At 34.3% G+C, this 24,863-nt stretch overlaps 2 protein-coding genes across 9 annotated transcripts; one reads left to right on the top strand and one right to left on the bottom strand.

Moving 5' to 3' along the window:
• Positions 1-435: 435 nt before the first annotated feature.
• Positions 436-17,242, bottom strand: LOC100794090 (exocyst complex component SEC5A). Of its 8 annotated transcripts, none has more exons than XM_006606146.4 (22): positions 16,691-17,241; positions 14,388-14,554; positions 14,142-14,233; positions 13,193-13,387; positions 12,847-12,974; positions 12,600-12,758; positions 12,201-12,311; positions 11,181-11,255; positions 10,898-11,035; positions 10,615-10,803; positions 10,149-10,292; positions 7,827-7,953; positions 7,543-7,753; positions 5,665-5,780; positions 5,288-5,519; positions 4,739-4,832; positions 3,720-3,797; positions 3,520-3,576; positions 2,596-2,745; positions 2,002-2,217; positions 1,519-1,740; positions 436-746 (listed from the first exon to the last, which is right to left on the bottom strand). In XM_006606146.4, the coding sequence occupies exons 1-21, from the start codon at positions 17,060-17,062 to the stop codon at positions 1,522-1,524; spliced, it is 3,270 nt and encodes a 1,089-aa protein (XP_006606209.1). In that variant the 5' UTR covers positions 17,063-17,241; the 3' UTR covers positions 436-746; positions 1,519-1,521. The 8 variants fall into 8 exon arrangements, 6 of the variants coding, with proteins under 6 accessions (XP_006606209.1, XP_006606210.1, XP_014628163.1 ...); XM_006606147.4 differs by lacking the exon at positions 436-746 and adding an exon at positions 1,221-1,400; XM_014772677.3 differs by lacking the exon at positions 436-746 and having other exon boundaries at positions 1,221-1,740.
• A 4,636-nt stretch (positions 17,243-21,878) lies between these two features.
• On the top strand, positions 21,879-22,763 carry LOC100794627 (transcription factor UPBEAT1). Its single transcript, XM_003556146.5, has one exon. It carries the CDS (start codon positions 22,131-22,133, stop codon positions 22,512-22,514), a length of 384 nt encoding a protein of 127 aa, XP_003556194.1. The 5' UTR covers positions 21,879-22,130; the 3' UTR covers positions 22,515-22,763.
• Positions 22,764-24,863: the final 2,100 nt, after the last annotated feature.

The following is a 24,863-nucleotide window of genomic DNA, read 5'->3' on the forward strand; positions in this document are numbered from 1 at the left end:
CCTAATTAAGGTGTGTGTATGAGCTTTTAATAACTATCACACCTCTTGTCAATCGTCTTTGGCGACAATCCCAGATTCTTCTTTTCACCTTTTCGGTCTTGAACTTTTTCTCTATCTTTTTATATATACTAGGTTTGTATATATGTGTGTTTGTGTGAATGAATGGTAAGAACTTTTTAAAGTGGAGTTTATAATTGTTGAAAGCTTTGTCGACAATAAGAGGGCATTGTTTGTGCAGAGAAGACATAGTAAGTGCTTGATGGGATGAACTGTTTTTGCCGGGAAAGTACGTTAGGTAGCCTTGCGTTTGGGACCTTTGATTCACGTTTAGTTCAATGAACATGACGTTTATCCGTGTCAAAAGGAAAAACACCCAAATCGCACCGTGCTTGTTGCATGATTATGTTAGGAAACTTTAACCACTCATGACTCCTATATCTCAACTTCCTTCTTATCACCAAATTGCTACAAAATTCTAAAAACGTGTTTAATTAATACTTTTACACCAAATTATACCCCGCTCTAATTTTCTTATTATATTTGATCATATACGAACGTGGCTGAAAACTCGTTGCTTAGAATTTCATCAGGCGTACCAAAGCGTGTAGATCACGTTCTCTTCCCTTCATTATCCCATCATGTTTTTTTCTGTTTCCATTTTCTCCCTTCACCTCTCGAATCTACCATGCGTTTGTAACCAAAGCCAAAAACGCTTTAATGGGTGATTTAGGAAAAGAAATGAGAGTCTGAAAAAAAAAAGGAAAGAAAATGAGAAGTTCCACTAAACCAACATATTTTCTTAAAAGCTGCAAAATTATCAAAGTAAGCATTAGTTAAAATTTATAAAAATTATAAAATCGCGAGAATGCAAATACAGAAATATGAATATCAAAACAATCATCCAATATATGATAATAATAATAATAATAATAATAATAATCTCGTCAAGCATCAAATTAGAATCCAAGAGTTATTATATTATAATTCACGATTACATTAATTATAAATTTACGGAAGAAAAGAAATTATCAAGTGATAGAGTAGTTTATGCTACTAGAACGGAAAATTATATGTGGATTGAAGAATCTGAACCAGACATGTATAAATCAAGATTTCACAAGAACATAACTATAGATTTGATCGATCGAATAAAAGGGCACCATTTTTTTTTTTTTGGTTTGTTTAATGCAAGGCTTTGCAAAGATGATGGATAAGCTACATTCATTTCTCAATTCATGTCCTTGATTCACTGTAATGTATACACATCCAAAGGCTCCAACAATTCAGCTAACAAAATAACTCATTTAAAACTTAAATGACAAAACTCACTGCACTTGCGATTGGCATACATGAATGCCTACATATGTTCCAAAACTCATTATGTGGTAATTGTCATCCACCTTTACAAACAGATAACAGTGCAAAGAATACAAATTTTCATCAACTACAAAACCAAAAATATACTACAATAAATACAATAGGCAAGCAAACTAAAAGAATAAGGGAGCTAATTCATACCCATCAATGTCTATGGCGAGAGAAACTTGAGGCTCCGGTATTGTAGGTACCTCTGTGTTTTCTGCTAGGAGAATCCATTGAGTTCCTGAAGGGAGAGTAGGCAGATTTGGCTGGTTCTGGCAAAGAGTCCAAAGGAATAGATTCTGCAAAGCATGCTGTGTTAATGCGTGTCCTCTCAAGCTCTGATTGAAGGAACTCGGAGCTGTACTGCTGTGCAAGAGACTGAAATACCCAAAATATAGCTTTAGATAGTAAATTTAGCAACAGAATTCAACACACTGACTAGTATCAGAACCGACTTCACAACATAGAAAACCAGCATCAAAATAAACCCCATTCTCATATAGCAAAACAAGTCTATAGTATCGTCACATCCAGCACAAACTAACGAACCGAAATAATCACTAATTAATTCAGCATCCCTCAGCATTTAGACATACCACATGCAAAATGAATAACAAACTACATTAACTAGTTGCTTACAATGAGCTCATCAGGTGATACAGTTGTTCCTTGTTGCTTATCATCTGCAAGTGCGTCTTCGCTACCACGAGTTGGCCGACGATTGTGTCCTGGATTGTCAACAGCATCTGTCACACTTTCCGTGGCTTTTTCCAAAAGTAATCCTTGCAAAGACTTCAAGGAATCTCTTGCATCAGAAGTAAAATATGGATTTAATATGGTCTCAAAGTACTCAAGCTGCAAACATACAAGTCGATCAATCAAAAATCTGCTAAAAATTAAGTTCTTGGTCATCATGTCTAAAATATATGCTGCAGGTAAAGGACATGAAACATACATGATAGAAGCATATTGTGTCTTATCATATTATAAAAAGATAATGGCATAAAAAATAAATATTTGTCAGTTCCTTAATATTCACCAGATGCCAGGGTACAAAAGGTGCTTTCTATACTATATATCTTTTTTTCTTTTCCAAATACACCCAAATCTGGGAGGAGCTGGGGAAGGTTGCCCCATTGCTAAATCAAGGCATGCCACAAGCTTCAGCAAGGGCTTAATATGGCCATATCTACTATCATCCAGAGCTTAATATGCTGCAGTACTAAAACTTACCTCAAGCATGAGCTGACAGAATCCATTTGTATCAATTGCACTAAGATCTGTAGCTTCATTTTCATGAAAAATGCTGATGAATGTGTCAATCAAGCCTTCCACAAGAATGCCAAGCGTTTTATCCAACAGAGGTTTAGCACCAGCAAAAACCTATGACAAAAAAACATTGCCTCTCAGCAGACCACCTTCAAATAAATATAATGAAACAATTATTTATATAGTGCTGATATTGTTTAAACTGTAAACATAAAAGTGAAGTTTAAGAAGTTTCTAAAGCGGGGACTGCTTTGACTAAAATGCTCTATGGCCTCTAAACTGAGCTTACGCCAAAATTTTAGCAAAGTATAATATAATACCATTAGAGCAAGGTCAACAAAAAGTATATGAGTCAAATGACCATAGAATTAACTTTCTGAGCACAAATATTCCTTCTTCAAGATCCATTCGATATAGAAACGACCCTTCCTTATCAAGTCCTTCAAGACTTTTAGTCCTTATGTACATTGTCCAGCAATAACTGAAAATGGGTTTTGTAATTCGAGTGAAACACAACTTAACTGGTTTTGTCCAGTGTAATAAGCATAATATGACAAGTGTTATCTGATTCTACACATTTGGAATCTTTGGTGGAAAGGAAATTTCTGATCTCAAGATTTAATTGAAAATGTCAGTATTTTCATGGCTTTGGTGGTGTTCAGCACATAGTGTATTATTTAAAGTAGTCTGTTTAGCAAAAAACATGAAAAGACAGATTTTTCTAGATTTTATTGTGTTCCTAAGGAATATATCTTATCCTATAATGCTTTATTTTTTCTTTCTTGTTCTATCCTTTTCTTTCCTTCAAATAAAATTCATCTTTCAATTAAAAAAAAAAAAAAGAAGCAAATGTAGGATTCATAATCCCAAATGACATGCAATATTTACCTCTGCATGCACAGCTACCAATGTGTGCAGCAACTCTACTGCTGCATCACGGACACCCTGGAAGAGACCAACATAAGATGGAACATCACATCAAAACATCTTGTTCCAAAAGTAAAAAGCAAAACTCATTTTGAAGGAAAACAAACAAATAATGAGAACTGTCATATTTACAATAAACATTATTGTCACTAGCTCCTCACTTTAACTGCAGGTGCTGCTCCCCACTGAATGCCAGAATGCAGCAGATAATTCATGGCAGCAGATCTGATCAAGTTTGCCTGATGAGAACACAATAAATTGTCATGGTATTGAATAATGAAAGCAGGTATACACAGTGCAAATTTTTCCAACAAGAGAATGCCCAGTGTTACTACTTACTACCCTGTCTTTCCTGCTTTAGAATACCTGGTCTTTTTCAATCTGGACAACTATTAATCTAAATTCAAATGTTTTATAATACTTTTAACATTCAATATTCCAGCACATCTAACACAGCTCAACATATACATTAAGATTTTTTTGTTGGAAACTAATCATTGAGAGGGCGAGCCCTGGTACAGCGGTAAAGTTGTGCCTTGGTGACTTGTTGGTCATGGGTTCGAATCCGGAAACAGTCTCTTTGCATATGCAAGGGTAAGGCTGCGTACAACATCCCTCCCCCATACCTTCGCATAGCGAAGAGCCTCTGAGCAATGGGGTACGAAGTTTTTTTTAAACTAATCATTGAGCATCTGTTATTAGCTGACCTGATATTTAGAACTTTGTATAACTTAAGCAGGAGCATATAGTAATTTCTTCAATTATTTTCTTTCATTATTCATAGTCAATCGCTGAAACTTAGGCTGCACAAAGTACAGGTAAGTAGACTTGGAGGAAAGACGAGCATCTGATTACTAGCCATCAATACACAAAACCTTATAATTTATATTGTGTATAATAATATGACTATAATTTGATATTTGAGAAACAAAGGGCAATCTATTATTCTAACTGATAATTTCTCCAAAAACCAATCATGAAAACTGTAAATTATTTCAGGTGATTTAGATAATCAAGAAAAAAACTATTTTAGAAAAATCAACAAGTATAAAGGTATCCACAATTCACAAACCAAAAAGTAATTAGATGCTAAGTTACAACTCTGATTACAGCCTCTATATTCATCTGCTTCCCACCCAGTTATTTTCTTGAAGGAGGGGAACAATATTTTTCTCATTACCTTTGCAAAAGTATATTGTTCAAGGACCTTCCCTTCAAGCGCTGAGAAACTATTCACAAGATCTTCTACATCACTGTTTCCTTCATCCTTCCCCCTGAATTAAAGGCAAACCAAGAACCAGAATGCTCTAGTAAATACAAAATCTGTAGGATAAAATATTTTCAGAGAAAATTATACGTAGCTAGTCAGTCACATAGACCTACAGAATGATTACAATAGAATAATTTGATTAGTTGAAATTTATTGCTAACCAAATTGACTCCCAATCTTAAAAAAAATTGAAATATGTACATATAACCATATTGGATGAATGATGACAAGCAAATTATTGTGAAGATATCAAAAGACAGGAATAACTGATAAAAAAAACTAAGAAAATTCTGATGTGAAGACACCAAATGATAATTTTTTTAGCAGGGTTAGGTAACAAGTTGCAACCTCACGAAGTCAGCAAATCTCACTAAGCTTTAATAGCATGCATTCCTGATGAATTCCACAATATTTTACCAGAACTTTTTATATACTCAGGGAACAACAACGAAAAAGTACCTGGAATGCTGCCAGATGTGTCTGTATTTGTCATACAACTCATAAGAAAGTTCATCTTTGCAATATCCGATATTGCTTAGAACAATCAATAACTGTTGATGGGGATCAATAACACCTCCATGAAGACCAGAAGGTGCATTTTCCAATTCATGTGTATATCCATTTGGTAACTGGGAGCCCTCTTCATCTGTTCTATGTTGGCCAAGTTCGAACCCAATACGCTCTAAACTACCTGACAATTAAACAAAAGCTGATTTATAACTGCAACTTTATGTGCTCTGACACCTTTATGTCCTTTTGCTATCTTTTATTTTCTTTAATTTCTTTTTTCTGGAAAAGCATGCTATTGGGTATAAGATTAACTAAACCCAACATACCAGCAAAATCCAGGAAGCAATTTAAAAATGCAAGTCTGACAGATTCTTGAATTTCTTGAAGTTGCATAAACATATCCTCTGACTTTGTTGCTTCATTCCTTAAGGACCAAAGCATCCTGAAAAGATCATTGAAATATTAACCCCAATTTTCAGAAAGAACCAAGTCAATTAAAGCAGGGGACAGGGATTCTAATCCAAATTAAGAAATTGAAATTTTTCCTTGTTGGTCCATGACTTACAGAAACACTAAACTTCACTACAAAGATATTGGACTAAAAAAAATAAAAATAAGATGATAAAGTATGAATAAAATTTCAAGTATGCCCCCAAATAAGACTCAAGAAAATGAGTTCTTAAAAATTAAACACGAGTTTTGATGCAAACAACATTTAGTTCTAATAGTTCTTGGCTTATTCAACTACTATCAACAACTTAGGTATACAACTATTTCCTTTGTGGATCATTTTGCGAATATTTTCCAATATTTTTCAATCCCAAATAGTGGCTACAGTGGATAGCAAATAGATGTGGATTGTCCAGCCATCCGATCGAGTATAACAAGTGCCTATACCTTTTAGGCACTGCACTTGAGGGGTCAAGTTCCTCCAAGCGTTACTACTCATCCTTCATTTTCTTTTAATCTAATGGTTTTAATGAGTAACTCTTCTTTAACCATTAGATTAAAAGAAAATAAAGGGTGGGAATGGGCAGAGAACATAGAACAAAATGAAATGGTGGAGAAAAGGAAACATTTGAAAAAAAAAAAGCCAAAACAAAACCGAAGTGGCAGCACAGAGCAGGGGTTGACTGGAAAAAGGGTGGCAGCAGCAGAAAACATCTGAAGTGGTTGGAGACAAAGTGATGAGCATTTGCAGCTTTGACATGTAAATGAAAGAAGGGTTTCGAACCCTTTCATTATATGAGGGGGAGATAAATCACAAAATCACCCCCACCCCCAAAAAACACGCGCCTTACATTGTCATCAGTTGCATCTGGCAATTTTACGTACTTTCTGGTTCAATAGTGGCTGCAATTGCCATGAAGAAAAAATGTGATGCAATATGGAAATAGTGGCCAGAGGCTGCAATGCAACGCTCCGCCACAATGTGCTTAATTGATAACAATGGTGCTGCCGCCTATAGGAAAGCTAAGACTTGAACTAAGTAAACAACTGAATATTATTCCTCTGATAATTTCTGTACAGGAAGATTACAAATGTATAAGCTGACTAATTAAATCTAACCTAATAAATACAAGCAAAAAATATGATGCTCTGTTGTCCTAATTATAGATATAAAGGAAACTATTTACAGGAAATAATTTTGAAATAAATCTGTACAAAAATGAAATAAGGAAATGAATATCACATGCTACAACACTAAGATTAGGAACCAATCTATCTGGGAGAAAATTCAGAAGCAAATATTGACTAATAAGATTACCAAACAAAAATCACCAAAAATAATTTCATCGTGTGAGAAGACCAATAAAAGCTCCAGTAAGAATAGCAGATCAATTTAAAAATTATTCTGATTAAAATTATTAGAGAGAAATCTAAAACAAAATATTATGAAAAAAACATAAAAAAAGACCAAGCTCTAAATGGTTTCACTAAAAATTTGTGTTTTCGAAACTTTCTAGAGTTCAGTTCAGTGGCACTGATTCATGTAGCTAAATCCACCAATTGAGATAAGCCAGGGTGTTGCCTTACAGCATACTCAGGAGATAATAGTATACCATGAATTGGCGTCACATATGTAAAAGAAGGAAAAATGAAAAATTACCCACTTCTTTACTAAATAGCTAGCTTTTCATTTCATTCTAATCACCCACTTTTCTTTAAGGCATCCGATCCTATATGAAACTATTTAGACTTACGAATTGATTTGATCCATTGCCGAGGCTACAACTGAACGGAATGTTAAAGGCAAACATGAGATTCCGTATGGGGATTTGTTCCTTTCAAGAATTGAAACAATAACCCATGTCACATCCTTTGAAACCTCTTCAACTGATGCTCGCATCCAAGAGCAAAGCCTCAGTACGTAAATCCTTATAATCTCTGATTGCAATGTTCGGATAGCAGCAACTGGAACAAAGAGAAAGACATGCACTCAGAGAAACTTAATATATGACAACTTTTAGATTTGAAGAACTGATACCAGCAATCGGAGGAGCAGCTTCCTTCAATTCCAAAGCTGTGCATGCATTAGATATATCTTCTATGGCCTCACTCATGTAGGACCTGAGGACATTTGATTCCTCTAGATCATGAAAAATATTAGTAACCTGCACCAATGGGAGGTTGGCTATCAGGGCACAAGCAAAACCAACGGGAAAAAGAGAAAACCATGAACTACACTTGTCAAATCAACCATGTAGCAATATACATTTCTCTAAATTACTATATTAAGTTTTGACATGTAGGTAGCCCCATTTTATGTTTATATATATAAAAAATAGGCTTCCAGATTTGAAAAATAGGACTCAGAGAGAAGGAGGGGGGTGGGGGATACAAGCCAGATCTTGAAAAATAAAATGTTAAACGTATATATGACTCCAGGATAATCAAGACTGATAGTACTAGCAGAAAAATTTGTTATAGCCTAATAGCACAAGAATGACAGTGTGGGTCAAAGAAAGTGTTATCCATTATCCAGACCAGATGACAAAGGCACTTCTGACATACCTCTGTAAGAGCCTCAACATTCTATTTTATGTAGGGGAAAAATGCACTCTTTGTTCAAATCTATAGCTGGATAGAAGAATAGATAAATCTGATATGCACCAGAATTTGAATATGAACAAAATAGTATTTATATTGAAATATAGCTCAAAACAGAAAAGGTCCTCTATTACAATGTTGTTAATGGTGGATGGCGGTTCATGGCAGAAAGCCAAAAATCCGCCATAAGAATATGGCGGATGACGTAGCGGCAAATGGCAGAAGTCATGGCGGAAAAAAAAAAAAAAAAATATATATATATATATATATATATATATATATATACACATTTATATATACATATAAATATTAACAAAACAATAGATAAAAAATAAATATAAATAAAAAATTTAAAAAACAATGGATTGCATTCAAATAAACTAAAAAAGTTTCATGAGTTCACACAATAACCAACACCAAATAAACTCATTCAAGAGTTCAAAATAACAAAAGGATAAAGGAACCAAAATATTTATTATTTGATAACTAAAAAAAAAAGCAGAACCAAAAATTAAAAAAGTGACAAACAGAAAAAAAAACAGAACCAAAAAGTAAAAAAGAGTGTCAAACAGAAAAAAAAAACAGAACAAAAAAAAACAGAATGCTCGAGTGCCTGTAGCCATCGCAGTCAGCAGCCGTTGCCGCCGCTGCTGCCGTTGCCGTCCATTGCTTGCGTCTGTGGTGCGTGGTGCCGTCGTCGACTTTGGGTGAGACCTCCGCCATCGGTTGCTCGCGTGCGTGGTGCGTGGTGCCGTCATTGCTGGTGCGTGCTGCGTTCTGCCTGCTGCTCGCGCTGGTGCGATCTGCTCATGCTCGTGCTCATGTTCGCGTGGTGCGTGCAGCTTATCCCATATTCCCATTTTGATTCGAAAATCGGGTATAGGGTTGGGTCAGTCAGTCCAAGACAATCCAATCTGTAATTTTGGGAAAATTTTCGGAAAAAAAAGCTTCTTCCACCATTCCGCCACCACCATTAAACCTATGGCGGCCGCCATGGCGCTGCCATTTGAAACCCGCAACGCCACCGCTATTTGGTGGCGTGTTTTCAAAAAACCGCCACGCCATGGCGCCGTCATAACCGCCATTTGACAACACTGCTCTATTACAATGTAGAATTGAGGAGAATTTTAAGAAACGTAAACCTATGAATGGAGCAGAGCTCCCTTGCAGAATGGTAAATAGGAAAAACAAACCCAGACCCCCTCCCTTTCCTGACGAAGGAATTATTCTCAGCCTGGCTACAATAACCTTCCTTCAAGAATGACCCTGCCCCTTTTTGGTTTCTCCCCCTCCAAATACTCACTCTCTCTTCTCTGGTCCAGCATGATTCTCTTGTCTCCCTCTACACTCTCCTTGCAAGCTATCCATTCCATTTTACCCACCTATCTTCCTTTTCCACTTCAGCTAGTGCAACTTGTAACACTGATTCTTTCTGCTCTCATACACAAGCAGACCTTGTTTCTGAGGCCCATTTGTCCTTTCTTTTTCTATTCCCCCACCCCCTCTTTTCCCTATCAAGTTCTAACAAGGAAAATTTCAAAAACATTTCTAACCCAAATCTCCAAATTCACATGATGTCAAATCAGAAACAAACTAAATAAATAAAAAAGTAAAAAAAGAAAATGTGATTAAAAATAATATATAGCACCACAGAGAAAAAAATTAGAAAATTAATTTTCCATGCATACTATAAAGAGATTACAAAGTCAGAAAATATATATTTTCATGGGAGAAAGGGTCATGTGAACACAATAATTACCTTGACTCCGTACAGTGATATTGTGCTGCATATCATTGCAGCAACTTCATCAAGAGAATGACTTGAGTATTTCCCATCTCCAGCTTTTTCTTCAATTTTATTTGCAGAACTGTTGGAATTTGAATCAGTGGGAACTTGGGAAGACTGGAAGAACAAAAAACGGAACCACAAATATATAGCACATGTAATTATGTATGATAAGTTTAAGAAAATAAACAACACTAATATAAAATATATAGAATGGTAAAATACAAAAAACAAGATCATAGCTGCATTTCCAGAAGTATCTTATGGAATCTAGATTACCGAGGAAGAGAAATTAAAAACTTGAAAGAAGAAACAGAAAAAAGAAAAGATTTAAGATATTCTGTAACTCGGAATGAAAATAAAATTTTATAAATAATTCAAGCACATATATATACACCAAATAATAATACCTAAGTAAAAGCAAAAAAAATAATAATACCTTAGCAAATTTTCCACTGAAAACAGAGAGTGCAACCTTCCAGAAAGCTGGTATGTAATGGATGATTACAGCAGTTAATCTGCGGATATACCTTCCTCTTAAACCATCAACCTCCTTACCAGGTAGATTCGATGGATGAGAGTGGACCGCAGGATAGGTATTACCAATAGGAGAGTTGTTGATATCTGACTGACAATAGTTATAAAAATAATATTAAAAAAAACTAACATCAAAATATTAACCTAGCTTAATGATATTACAAGACAATAAACTTTACACCTACTGATTCATCCATATCTTCTTGAATCTGCCTCCATCTGACATCAGAAAGAGCCCTTTCACGCAACTCATTATGCAAATTTTCCATTCTAGCCGCATGATCTAAAGTACACTTCTCAAGCAGACCACGAATTCTCTGATTCTGTGAAGGAAACAAACCCAATGGACTCAACAATTTGGCCATTCCAATGGAAGTGAAAATGGACAGTTCTAAAAAACAATCAAAGCTTGAAGGCTGAAAAATTAAAAGTGTGAAAAAACTTGGGGGGCAGTAGGAATTTTTGTACCTGTATATTCAAATAATGCCATACTGGATCTGACTCCGGCTCCAAATCCAACAGTAATCTCACAGTATTCTCAAGCTACATGAAGAACAAGCAAGTGTTATAATCACCCTAGCAACCAGAGAAACAAGATTGCTGCAATCCATCTCTAACTTAATCACCATACAATTAACATATTAAATATCACCAGTCCATGATGCTGTTAGTATAGGTAGGTTTTACTAGTGTCCATGCAAACAAAAAAATTATAAGGATTACGATGCTCGTAACTGTTTTCTCTTCTATGTGATTTAGAACACTACAATGTCATGTAAAATATTGACAAGAACCCATATAACAGGTGCTCAAGTGTGTGAACCAACAAATATTTTTAATTGGATACCTAATTCTGTGACTTCAAAGTTCAAACAGGAGAGGTGTCCAAGCTTCATAGATTGAAAGCCATAAGCAGGAACAACAAAGAGCAACTTAAAGAATAAGTAGCCTCAGTAGTCTATCACATAAGCAATATATTCTAAATTAATTTAATTATGTTGCACACATTGACGTGGTGTTTTTGAAAAGTCAATCCAATAAACTATACCAGTTTTAGTCCAAATGAAATGCAATTTCTTAAAAATGGTTGCACAAATGTTTGAACCTAGTATCTCCTGCAAACTACCCAAAGACCTTGTCAGCCCACTACCAGTGGCACGTCCAAGATGATGTGCTTCAATAAACATTAAAATATCATGTTAAAATAGAATAAAGGAGATAAAATGGCAAGGTGTCAGCCTTCAAGCATATATCAATCTGCATTCTGCAAGCAAACATCAACTCTCCTTATTTGTGCCTTTCTTTTTAACTCATGCAATATTATGTATCGGTTACTGCTAAGCAAGATGAAGGAGCAATCATAACATCATGGGTCAGCACAAACAAAGATACTGCATACTGAAATGCAACCTTGTTTACAGCCCAATGCTTCTTTGCAATTAATTTCATTCCAACATAGCAGGTAAATAGAAGAAATTAAAAAATTACGTTTGTCAGATCTATTTGTGGATCTTCCATAGACTTGAAAAGCATAGTCTTGAAGTCATTCATCACTTTCTCAACCTCTTCAAGAACACGTTTTAGGATACCTACCTGAATCTGAATTGAGATGACAAGAATAGTCAAGTTCAGGAAGTAAAAGATCATGATAAAGCCGATGGTTAGAATAACCAGATAAAATTCACAAACATGATATACCCCTATGTCAGTAAATGCTTGAATGGATGCAATTCTTATTCTTATATTGGTACAAGGGGCGGATGAACTTGAGACCAAAATTCATGAGCATGTATACTAGAATTTCAAGAAACCTCGAAATTAAACTTGTTTACCAATCAAACAAGGGGCACCTACAGAAAAATCTAAATCAATATAAAAGTTTTATACATGGGAGGGCAGAGCAATCGATTTGGCCTTCTTGTACTCCCTAACAGCTAAATCATATTCACCCTTGCTAATGCTGCCACGGATAGTACTTGGTAGGTTGAAAAGTGTTCGAAACCTTTGTAGCATACCTTGGACAGTCCTAATTTTTTCTGCTTGAGCCTACACAATTCATAGAAGTCATGAATAAAATTATTTTGAAATCTGGAATAGCAGCCGCAACAAAATCTAGAATAAATACTTCAGCCACCTGTCTCTCAAATAAAGGCTTCAGGGCACGATTAGCCTGCAAACTAACTTCCTGAATAATATTAAACAAATGGGAAGTCCCAGACCCTTCAGGGTCATCCTCAATCTGTCTTAACTTTGATTCAATATCTGGAAATTAAAAAAGAAGTTTTTCACATCAAAATAAAAAAAATTCTAGGGTATTGACAACATTAAACTTTATTTTTTTACCAACATGCTTGGACAACCAGTGAGAAAGAAAGAGTAAGAGCTTGAGCGTGACAGGAATACTAGACACCCAAGAATAAAAGATTACTTTTGTATGGTTAAACTGGGCTTTGAATGCCATGCAAAAATAAAGTTCATACCATCAATTGTTGTTTTGCAAGAGACAAAGCAATCAAAGTTGTCCTTAACCAACTGCTTTCTCTGCTCAGTACGACTTTTGAAATCAGTTTTCAAAGCAAGTGCACCAGCCTCCAGATCGGCAGCACTGGTATTACTGTGTATCCGTGATAAGAACATCTTTGCATCGAAGTTCTCCGAAAAATACAGGAATTTTTCTGTATAAGGGAATAAAAAATGCTATCAGCCCCATGAACACTTAAAGAAGAAGCATGTGAACACAAGCCAAAAGGAGAGTTAAGAAGAAGAAAGCTGTTACAAATTTCCAAACAATACTAGCAAATGGTTATTTGCTACATTTGTAAAGTAGAGCTCAACTGATAACATGCCCATTTATAGCCACATTCTTATAACCAATATTTGGTATGGTAAGTACTTGTGTGTAATTACAAATTTGCTATTATTTTCATGGAGATTAGCATCCACATTTTTTTGTTTTTGATAAAGAAGAAAAGGCATCCACATCATGACAAACTGACACAAGGGAGATAGACAACAGAAAGTTTAGAGATGATAGCATAAAATTCTGCTTCAAAACTTGCTTCTGAACTTTAAATGGAAAGGGAGAATTCAAGAGTCAGATAGTAGGAATGGTAAAATGAATGTGTAAACAATGTGTTTTTGAGCAACTTCACAGAAAGAGGGAATGGTCATTCCCTTAAAAAATGGATGCAATCCTCATTCCATTCCTTCAGACATGCCAAATGATTACACATTATTAAACCAGAAACAGGAGAGAGAGAGAGAGAGAGAGAGCAACACAATCACACATACAACATCTTGCAACATTATTAACTTGATAGTAAGAGCACTTCCTGGGTATTTCTTTTCTCATAATCAAATCTTGTCACAAAAAAAGAGAACTATAAAGATTGACTTTAATAAAGTAACATCTAACAAATAAATAATTACCACGTAGGTTGCCATCCTGAATATCCTTGTCAGTCTTAGGAGAACTATGTGAAGACTCAGTGATCAACCTTAGCGTTTTGTTGTCTATGATCCTGCCAAATGCCAATACCAGTAAATGTCAAGGATTAATCCCTCAGAGAACTGAAGAAACATGGAAATAACACCAGCAATAGAGCCAAAGACTAACATAACAAAGAGGGAAACAGTGCAAAAGCCATGTCAGATAAGCATCAAAATGAACTTTACCCCAACCCCAGTGGATCAACACATTCCATGCCACGAGGGAATGACTGCAGGTAGGTAAGCCCCTTTCTACCCACTGCAGAACCTTTTTTTTCAAATTTTGGAGCCACAAATTTTTGAGGTGCAGGTGCTGATCTTGTTTCCCTCATTTCACGAACCCTACGAGCAAGCTGTCAAAGAAGCCCAACTACATTATATTAAACAGAATTTCATAAGTACTTTCATATATTAAACAGAATTTCATTTAATTTCATAGAACATGAACAAAGCATCAAAATTCCAAACTTCCCAGCTAATGATAAATAACATATTCCAAAAATTCCATAGTATATTTACAAAAAAAAAAAAACACTATTAACAACACAAAAAGAAATGAACAAAAAACAGAGATTACAAGCTAAATATAGCCCATAAAACATAAGATACCTACAAATCTAATTTCTTTCAACCTGAAAGCGCCAGTGTTGTCAAGTGGCGGTTATGGCAGCGCCATGGCGGTATGACGTGGCGGATTTTTGAAAAAATGCCACCAAATAGCGGTGGCGTTGCGGGTTTCAAATGGCGGCCGCCATAGGCTTAACGGTGGTGGCGGTTATGGCGGAAGAAACTTTTTTTTTCTGAAAATTTTCCCAAAATGAGATTGGGTCGTCTTGGGCTGACCCGACCCAACCCTAAACCCGGTTTTCAAATCAAAATGGGATGAGCAGCACGCAGCACACGAACTCCCAAACTCCAGCGCGAGCACCACGCGAACTCCAGCACGAGCACGAGCACGAGCAGCACCCAGCACCCAGCACCCAGCAAGCACCAGCGACGACGGCACCACGCACCAGCGTGAGGTCTCACCCGAAGTCAACGATGGCACCACGCACCACGCACGCGAGCAACGGACGGCGACAGTGACGGTGACGGCAGCGGCAACGACTACAGACTGCGGCGGCATCAGGTTCTGTTTTTTTTGGTTCAGTTTTTTTTTTGCACCTGGTTCAGTTTTTTTTTCTGTTTGACACTCTTTATTAATTTTTGGTTCTGTTTTTTTTTTTTTTTTTCTGTTCAGTCCTCTTCTACTAATTAAAACGAAGAGGATTATGTTGGGATTGGAGAAGATGATTAGAGCCTCAACCTTTACTTTGCAGTTTGCATTAAGCTTTTATCCTTTTTGTTATTTTGAACTCGTGAATGAGTTTATTTGGTGTTGGTTATTGTGTGAACTCATGAAACTTTTTAGTTTATTTGAATGCAATCCATTGTTTTTCTAATTTTTTATTTATTGTTTTGTTAATATTTATATGTATATAAATGTATATATATATATATATATATATATATATATTTTTTTTTTTTTTTTTTTTTGTCCGCCATGACTTCCGTCATTTGCCGCTACGCCATCTGCCATATTTTTATAGTGGATTTTTGGCTTTCCGCCATTAACAACATTGAAAAGCGCACACAGCCCTCCGAGTACTCATTAAATTTAAGGCAAGTATTTCAGCCTAGTTACAATGTGGACATCAATAATAGGATCTATGATGTTATTAGTATGTTATTTAGACCGCTTGTAGATTTTCCACAACAGATTATCAGCAGTAGCGAAATAAAAGTCAATTACATTTTATTTGAATGGCAGAAAGAGAGCAAACCAAAATGCAACGAAAAAGGATAGTCATTAAAGAACCCCTCGAAAGAAGGGAATTGACAAAGACATTAGTTCCACCATTTCAAGTATACCATATACATCAGGGTCTTGTATTAGAACACACATGTCGCAAAAGCACTAGGAAAGTAGTAAAGCAATCAAAAGTGAAACTACAATACTTCACGAACTGTTCTTCAACTTTGTTTTCGAAACTATCATGTTGTGGTTACTGAACCAGTCTAAGAGTAAGGATGATACATTAGTGTTTATATTGCCAATAAGTAGGGTTCTCTGTTTCAGCTGCTGCATCTATTAGTTTTCTGTAACTTTTCTTGCTATAAATGTATGATAAGCTCTTTTTATCTGCATATCATATCACATCATTCAATCAATTTCAGAGTTTCCTATGGTCTATGGATCCTCTTCTTTATTTTTAACTCTAAGACATGTTTCCATATCATCCTTCTCTACTACCATCTCAGATTCCGAAGATTCCCCTCTGCATTTGTGAAGATCAATTAATAAATCCAGAACATAGCATTAAATCCTATCGAAATCATAGGGTTTAGGTCGGAAAGAAATAAGAATACTAATTATTCAATAGCATAAAAATTGAATTGATTCGGTGCGTCTAAAATGCAAAGCGCTGACATATGCGATTATCGCGTACCTCAGCCTCGTCAACGTGCTTCCAGCGACTAGGCTCCTCGCCATCCCAGGTGCGATCGTCTTCGCGCACCGGTCTTCCGGCTGCGGCAGCCGTGGCGCCTTTGTTCCTGGAGGCAGCAACCGGATATTGGACGTTGTCCTCGTCGCCGCTGGAGATGCTGAGCATCTCGATTTCGGAATCATCGTCGTCGGCGGCGACTCTGCCTTTGCCCAGCGACTGTTTCGGCGGAGGAGCGGGTTTCTTGGGCTGCTGAACGTAGTTGGCGACAGGCTTCCGGGAATTGGAGGAGGATTTGCCGTAGTTGACATCTCGCTGCGCTTGATCCTTCAGCGCCATCTGGAGAAGCTCGTCTTCGTCGCTGTCGCTCGACATCGTCACAGTTCCGTGTGAAGGGAAAAAGAGAGTAGATTTTAGATCTGAGGAGGGAGACACTATGTTTTCCTCGTGGAAGGAGAAGCCGAAACGGTAAGAAAAAAATGGAGTTCAGAGTAGAATCTTCCAATCTCAATGTAATCTTGCCGGAATTCCTAAGACCATCTTTATCGACCATGTGTCATATCTATCCAAATTTATTATACTTATTTTTTTTAGGTGTCATCAAATCATATTGTGCGTCAGAAAAAGAAAAAAAAATCATATTGCCTCTTTTTATTTTCTATAATATTTTAAATATTTACTTTTCTAACCCTTTAATTTATTAGAAAAAAATAGATCATCACTAATCGAAAATCGACTTAAATATAAATAAAATTTAATTAAAAATTATTTTAATTAAGTATCAAATTTAAATAATTTAACTTTAACTTTAACACATTAATTAAATATCTTTTTATCTAATCTTATAGCTTAAAAAATATTAAATGAACTTCATAATAATTGCTTGATTGTTATTATATCATAAAAGAGATATCAAAGAATGATTCTCATATGGGTAACTTAGTGTTAGTCAAAAGTGGGACTTAAAAGTAATTTTTTAGAATTTTATTTTTACCTATAATAAAATTGCATGTCAGATATTTTTGTCAAAATATATATCTTTTTTCCTTTATAAAAAGTTAATATAGCAATTTTTTTATGAGCTTAAAGTTTAAATTTTAATTGTCTTATTTTTAGATTCATCCTTATTTAAATTCTCAGTTAATATTAATTATCAATAAAATTAACAAATATTTTATACTTGTAACATTATAAGAAAATTTTAATTACTCATTTAATTCCTATTACAAACTTTACCTTTTTTGTTTATATGCTTAAAAACCATTCCTTTTAATCCTAAAGAAGAACTTTCATTTACAAGAACTTTTATCTTCGTTTTGTTTCAATTAGAAAAACCTTTAATAGTATCTGGCGTGACATTCACGTGCATTGCACTCTACATTTTACTCTATATACTTGTTCTATTTTCACGTTTTTGTTATACGTGCACAATCTTTACGTTTAGTCCATAAATACAGAAACTACCAGTTTTAGTCCCTATACAAGAATTTTTATGTTTTAGTCTCTATCAACATATTTTTCCTTTCTTCTTCCTCCTTCTTCTCTGGTCAACACCTCTCTCCTCCTTTTATCGTATGGGTTCTGTTTCTTTTAAATTTTCTTGCATTAACTAATTCTAGTTGACCCCAAATCGGAGAGAGTTGAAGTTGCAAAGTTTAGAAGCGCTTCTTGGATAAGATGACTAGATGATATAGCTTGCGAGTAGCGAATTGTATTGGCTCCTTGCAATAACAAGGACTTGTTGCATGGTTTTAATAATATTGATGCATAAAATGGATATACAGTATTAATTATTAAAGGACCAAATGCTTGGAGAGATACGCTGCATTGTTGCATCATTTTAATCTTTGCATCAAACACTTGGGCATGTGTTCCATGTAACTTCATTAGCTCTAGGCTATTTTAACATTGTCACAGAATTGAAATTGGCGGTATAAAATTGTCAAAATACGACTGTTGTTAAATTGTCATAAATTTGAAAATAATGATGTTTTCACCATGCATTGTCGTCAGAGATGATTTTTGGCAAAAGTGTGTAGCGAAAACTTTGATCTAGAAAATAAATTCAGTAACAACTTTCTTGTTTACAAGAATACAAGCTTTTTATGCAACAAGCATAAAACGATATAACAAGTCCCCGCCATCGCAAGGAGTAGCAACACAATTCTGTGTGCACGACAAACATTACATTACAATACATACGTAGGAGGTGACCACAATGTCGGCACTCGGTATAATCTTAACAAATTTTAATTGGGATAACATATTTTGTTCAATATTTTACTTTGATCAGTTGACGTGTTTATTTAAAATAAAAATGAAATTGATTTTTACAATACCTCTATATATGAATCCTCTAGTTTTTGTGAAGTGTTTCTAGTCGTAGTAGAATATATATACCGGATGAACCATCTAAAAGGCATCGATAAGCAAATGCCGGTGTTGTTGAGCTAAGAGATCCCATCAGGCATTTTACTTTAGGTAGAGGAGAATTAACTTCTAATTGTTGTACTTGTCCTGGCCAGAGAATCTCCTGTGGTTTGAAAAACTAGTTGAAAAACCTAAAAAAATGAAAAAGATCACTCGAATACTCTTGTCTCAAGTTTCAAAAACGACAAAATATACTATATAAGTGAAAATGTAGCCGTACATAAAGACAACTTAAATGCACTGTTGGTTTGTTGAACATGTCAATAAAACTCCTTATGGAAACATATGCTATACCATAGAAAGATGGAATAACAACCTATATAATTGAACTGTTTAAGTTTGGGGCATCACTCTCAAATTCTGCACAAGAAAGGTGAAAATAAAGCTTCAAAGATTAATTAAACACGAGTCCTTATACCAAATTGAATACGCTTGCTGTTATAAAGGCCAAATTCCAAACCAATTTATATAAAGCAGTAGATGTTATGACAGTGAGTAGCACTACACAATTATATAGCTAGTAACTACGCACCGCCATCACTTTAAAGTTGGGAAAGAAAATAGATAAGGTACAAAAATAGAAAAATATTATCCAGGTTAAATGTCAGGCTTTTAGTTATGTATGGGCTCCTGTAAGCAAGGTTAAGTAGTATGTAGTGTATTAACAGTTAGAATTCACCAAGTTCTTTATCTCCTCTATGAAGCAATAGTAATCATCATTAATAGGCAAGAAGTAGAAACCAACAGTGGCCTCCCTTAGGTAAAGAATTTTGATGTTTTGTCCCAATCGAAGTTGAAACTAATTGTAGATTTAGCTTGAGTGATCAGTTTGCTCAAAAATATTGTAACACTATAAATTTGTATTCCTCTTATATATTTCTTTAACTTGTTTCTAACCCCTCAAAGGACTTGTTCTCTGTCATTAATTATTACTATTTATATTTGCACCGCATCTGAAGTATTGTTAGCTTGCATATATCCTCTTGTTATTACTTGCGGCATGGATTAGGATCCTCTACAAGAGAGAAAGACACAACAATTTCGAAATTGTAGCGTCCATTTGCTCGATCTAGATCTATATTATTGCTGGGGATCCCGATCTCCTTTGGCATACGCTGGATGCAAGGCATATTAGTAAATCAATGCCTTAAGTGCCTGTAAGAATGTTCTTTTAGTAGAGTAGAAAAGATTTTGTAAAGGATGAATCTATTTAGAACCGAAATATAATGCATGTTTTGATCGGTGTTGAAAAAATTAATTTTAAAGTGATATAATTTATGTTTAAATGTTTTAAGAGAATTAATTTACAATCAATTATGTAACTAGAATTAATTTTAAATTATTTTTCAAGTGAAACCAAACATGTAAATATTTATCAAAAATTAATATGGAGTCTGAATCAATTCTTCAAGGTAAAACTAAACAAGCATGTAATGGAGTAGAGAGACGAATTGAATTTTGGAATAATTTAAGACTTTGGTACGTATATATTGGATTCAGATAAAATGTTTCCTTCTGTGTCCTCCAGAAAAGTGATTCATCGGAGGAAAAAAAAAACTATTAACTAAAAGACATAATGTCCCCGCATAAAAGAGATTATTTTTTTTTTCCAATGTGTCATACTTAAAAGAGAGTGGTTGCTGATTGCTTGGCTGGAGATAAACAAGGTTGTGCAACAGGTTGGAGGCTTTTTAATGCTATCAGAACGATGATTAATGAATGCTGGACAGTTGTTTTTACTCATGTTTACCGTGAGGCAAGTGTGCGGATGCTTTGGTAAATCATGGCTTTGAGATGCAGGAGGAACAAGTGATATTTTTAAGTAAGTGCCAGGTTTTCTAAAACCTTTGTTGCTGCATGTTTGATGATTTTGGATCGAGTTCAGGCTCCTAGGCTAGTTTCTGTGTTGTTTTCTTTTTTCTTTGGGCTTTGGCCCCATCAATTACCAAAGTGTTACATTATTGCGTTAATCCTTTGGGTTATGCAGATGTCATTTGATCGGTCCTTGATTATTTTTTTTAAGTTTCATCGGCGTTCATGTTTTAGTGGAGGCATAGTAATCGTAATTTTGCACCTCCATGGCTCCCTAATTTGTTTCTTAGCGATGTTACGAAGATTCAAAATTAAAGGAAAAAAGGAGAATGTTTGTCGGATTTCATAATCTCACATCGTATGCAAGTACTACGTATCGTTTTTTTATTGCGTCATAATATTGTCTATGTAAAGATCAGGGCATCAGCAACCGTATAGGAATGTAGACACGTATACAAGAGAAGATGGTTGCATTCATCAGTGTGCAATGAAAAACTAATACGGTTCATGAATCTCATATAGGTTATCTGATGATGATCTTATCCCAACATTGTGATCCGAATTGTCCACTTTTTGTTTACACAAGCAGTGACAAATAATAATCCTCCTAATACTTTTTATTATTTTAGTGACCAATAACATGGTTTCCTTTGAAGCAGCAGAGACCAAAATATAATGAACATATGAATTTGTGTGTGGAATGCCACGTTGATTGAGCTGGAAGGAGGGTGAAGGGAGCCAATTGAAGTTGTGAGTGCATTGAATTTGGAAAGTGGGAGGGGAATAATCCAGGGTGGTCTTATTAGATGAAAGGTGAATGGTGGTTTAAGAGAGGTTGGGTGTTGTGAGGAAGAATCATGTGGATGCATGTGCATTTGGGGTTGGAAGAACATGCCCAAAGCAACAAGCAACACACTTAGGTACACCTGTCTCTCTCCCATTCCCTTGGAAGCCTCCTTGGAAAATTGTACCGTGGCCCCCACCTTCTAATCCTTAATTAATGCAAACAAGCCCATGAATATGTACACACAAAGCCATATACAATAAATTAAGATTGTCTAGTTCGATTGGTTGATTGGGATGTCCTACGGATTAAAAATAAAGCATATACTATAAATTATGCTCTCATGGTGTGTCATTTATGCTATATTGTGTTAATAGAATTACCTGAAATCTGAAAAGTGAGAGAGCTAGCTTCATTATGGGAATTTCTTCACAGCCTTCTCTTGTTTCCTTCTCTTTGAAAGATCTGATTCAGGGAACTGAAGAAAACAAAACTTCTTCATCATATGGGTGTTTGTGGAGCAAAGTCTTGACAGCACAAGCCAAGAAGGTGAAAGGCACAAAGAGAAGTGTTAGGAGGCCAAGGAGGATTTTGATGATGAATAGAAGGAGTGGCTCTAGAAGAGGATCCTACAATGGGATTAGAAGACGTGTGAGAACATTGAAGAGCCTTGTGCCAAATAGTGACTCTTTGGGGTTGGATGGACTCTTCAGACAAACTGCTGATTACATATTGTCTCTACAAACGAGAGTGAGAGTCATGCAGGTTATGGTTAAGGTATTGACAGGCTCTGACGAGTGATTGATTTGTTTGTGTAAAGACTAATTAATTATAATTAAGATTTTTGTTTTCCTTGTGGGTTTGTAGCTACAGAAACATTGGTTTCAGAATTTCATGTTTATTATTGTTTCATGTCATCTAGATTTAGATCAGTTTTATGATCATGGTCTCAAAGGTGAATCAGTATGACCGGCTTATTACAGTCTTTGTTATTATATAATTAAATACATTTACTTGTATTAATCAAGCACTCAACTGGGATACTACTTTTTTGTTAAAACTAAGCTCATAATCTATATAATCTTTGCAATGAATAGGATTTTGTTCTTGATATAAGCAGTCCATAACAAGTGATACAAAAGTGAACTTATACGATCATAACAAACACTTTGAAATCTGAAAAAGAAAATTCTTATTGAAGAGTAAAAATGATGCTACATGCACATCGATCCTAGATGCTGTTAATGTAGCAAGAACGAAGAATCGCATTAGTGGGCTTGATGCCATGTCCCAATCCAAAATCTGAAAGTATTAGATTCATGGATTAATCTACTTTATGTGATCATCACTTTTTTTCATTTCTATGAAACGTAAGACTATTCACATTCCGCTTACACCTGAATTTCCCAAAATGACCTATATTTTCTTGTGACTCTACGAAAACATGAGAAATGCTAGGAAAATATTTTTTATCATTGAACAAAATTTATTAAAAATCTTAATAAATTTTGTGAGTTTTATATCTTATTTAATTACTATTTTTTAATTTTATAGTTTTAATAAATTTTAATCCATAAATAAGAATATATTTAAAGAAATGTGTTAAAGGATATGTTTCTAATGGTGAAAACATAATTAATTCTCTGCAAATATTTCGTATGGCTCAAAGTATAGGAGTAGATGATGACGCATATGTGTCTTTGGACACAAGTTCCTATTTTAATGTAAGGATAGTCGATCTATGATCTGATCTATTTTAGCAACTCATTTCTGAGATTCGACTACTTCCTTTTTCTCATGCATGAGGAAACATTGATTTAATATTAGCATTTAGCAACCATTTCATAGGGTTCCTTGCGCTTACACTGGAAAAGCCATTTAATTTGTAGAGAGAAATTATTGTATTGAGAAAAGGTGTCTTTGTAAGAAGCCTTATTTGCAGCGATCAATAACAGATTCTGCTATTTATTATTTACAGTCATATGATAAATAAAACATTTTTCAAACATTATAAGATTCATAAAATTAAATTAAATATTTATTTTAACAATTTTAGTATTAAAATAAATTTTCTTATAGAATACTTAAATTTAAATGAAATTATAAGATCCAAACAATTAAGATAAATAATTCATTTAATTAATTATGCATTATAAATATTCTAATTGTATTTAAATCAAAATCTTAATCTATTTTCTTTTTTAGTTAATTACGTATTTTTTATTCATAAAATAGTAACTTTATATTAATACTTTCAGTGTAGTTATTTTTATAAATGTTATATATGTAAAACAGCCACCACCATCTGTGTGTAAATGTAACTTTTGTAGCTTTTCATCTGCCTCTTTCATTCTAATAAACTTTTCAAAAGAATTTAATAATTTATAATTTATGATTAAATAATAATATAAAAATATTTATATTATCATAATCATTAAACTCATTAAATATTATAGTCTTGCTATATTTTAATACCTCGTTAAAATACATTTCATATTGGATCCTGCAACTATTAAAAGAAATATATATCCTTTTTATATCTGTCTCTAAATTAAATTTTAATAACTTTTTAAATAAGTTATCAATAATAAAAAATAACCATATGTAATCATTTAAATTGTTCGTTACATATCTAAAATATAATTTATATATTTATAAATGTTAGTTTCTTGTGAATTTTATTCAAAATATATATTGGAAATATATATTTCTTATTTACACCAAAATAATATTAAAAAAACATTTATTCTATGTGTCATACTAATTTCTTATATTTTTTTCCATATCACATTTTTTCTGACTTTTAAAAATTATCTTATTTATGATCTTAAAAAATTTCCCTTTATCATTTTTAGTACATACTTTTGTTCTGTTTTAAAAAATTAGTATTGATTATTGTTATATTTTAATTTAATTCTTGTATTGGATCCTTTATAGAAAATAAACCCGTTCCGTACAATAATTTTGGACCAACATGTTACTCATAGGTCATTTGATTTACACTAAAGTACATAGTTATTTGTCATCAGCCTTTATTATTATAGAAGATAATGCAACTTTATCCAAAGTTGTGAGGGTTAGTCTGACTATGATGTCCCATGTCAAGGTTAACATTTTTTTTAATATACATGTGTAATTGTTTGTTAGCAG

The sequence above is a fragment of the Glycine max genome, chromosome 20 (genome assembly GCF_000004515.6).
Source record: "Glycine max cultivar Williams 82 chromosome 20, Glycine_max_v4.0, whole genome shotgun sequence".
Classification (NCBI taxonomy): domain Eukaryota; kingdom Viridiplantae; phylum Streptophyta; class Magnoliopsida; order Fabales; family Fabaceae; genus Glycine; species Glycine max.

What these genes read in the sequence shown, in the direction of transcription:
- LOC100794090 (XM_006606146.4), bottom strand. Translation starts at nt 17,062, where the DNA reads ATGTCGAGCGACAGCGACGAAGACGAGCTTCTCCAGATGGCGCTGAAG. An exon ending in TATCACTGTACGGAGTCAAG is followed by an intron (nt 7,954 to 10,148) that starts GTAATTATTGTG and finishes CCATTGGTGCAG; the next exon opens with GTTACTAATATTTTTCATGA. An exon ending in TTGCTTCCTGGATTTTGCTG is followed by an intron (nt 5,520 to 5,664) that starts GTATGTTGGGTT and finishes TTTAATTGTCAG; the next exon opens with GTAGTTTAGAGCGTATTGGG.
- LOC100794627 (XM_003556146.5), top strand. Translation starts at nt 22,131, where the DNA reads ATGGGAATTTCTTCACAGCCTTCTCTTGTTTCCTTCTCTTTGAAAGAT.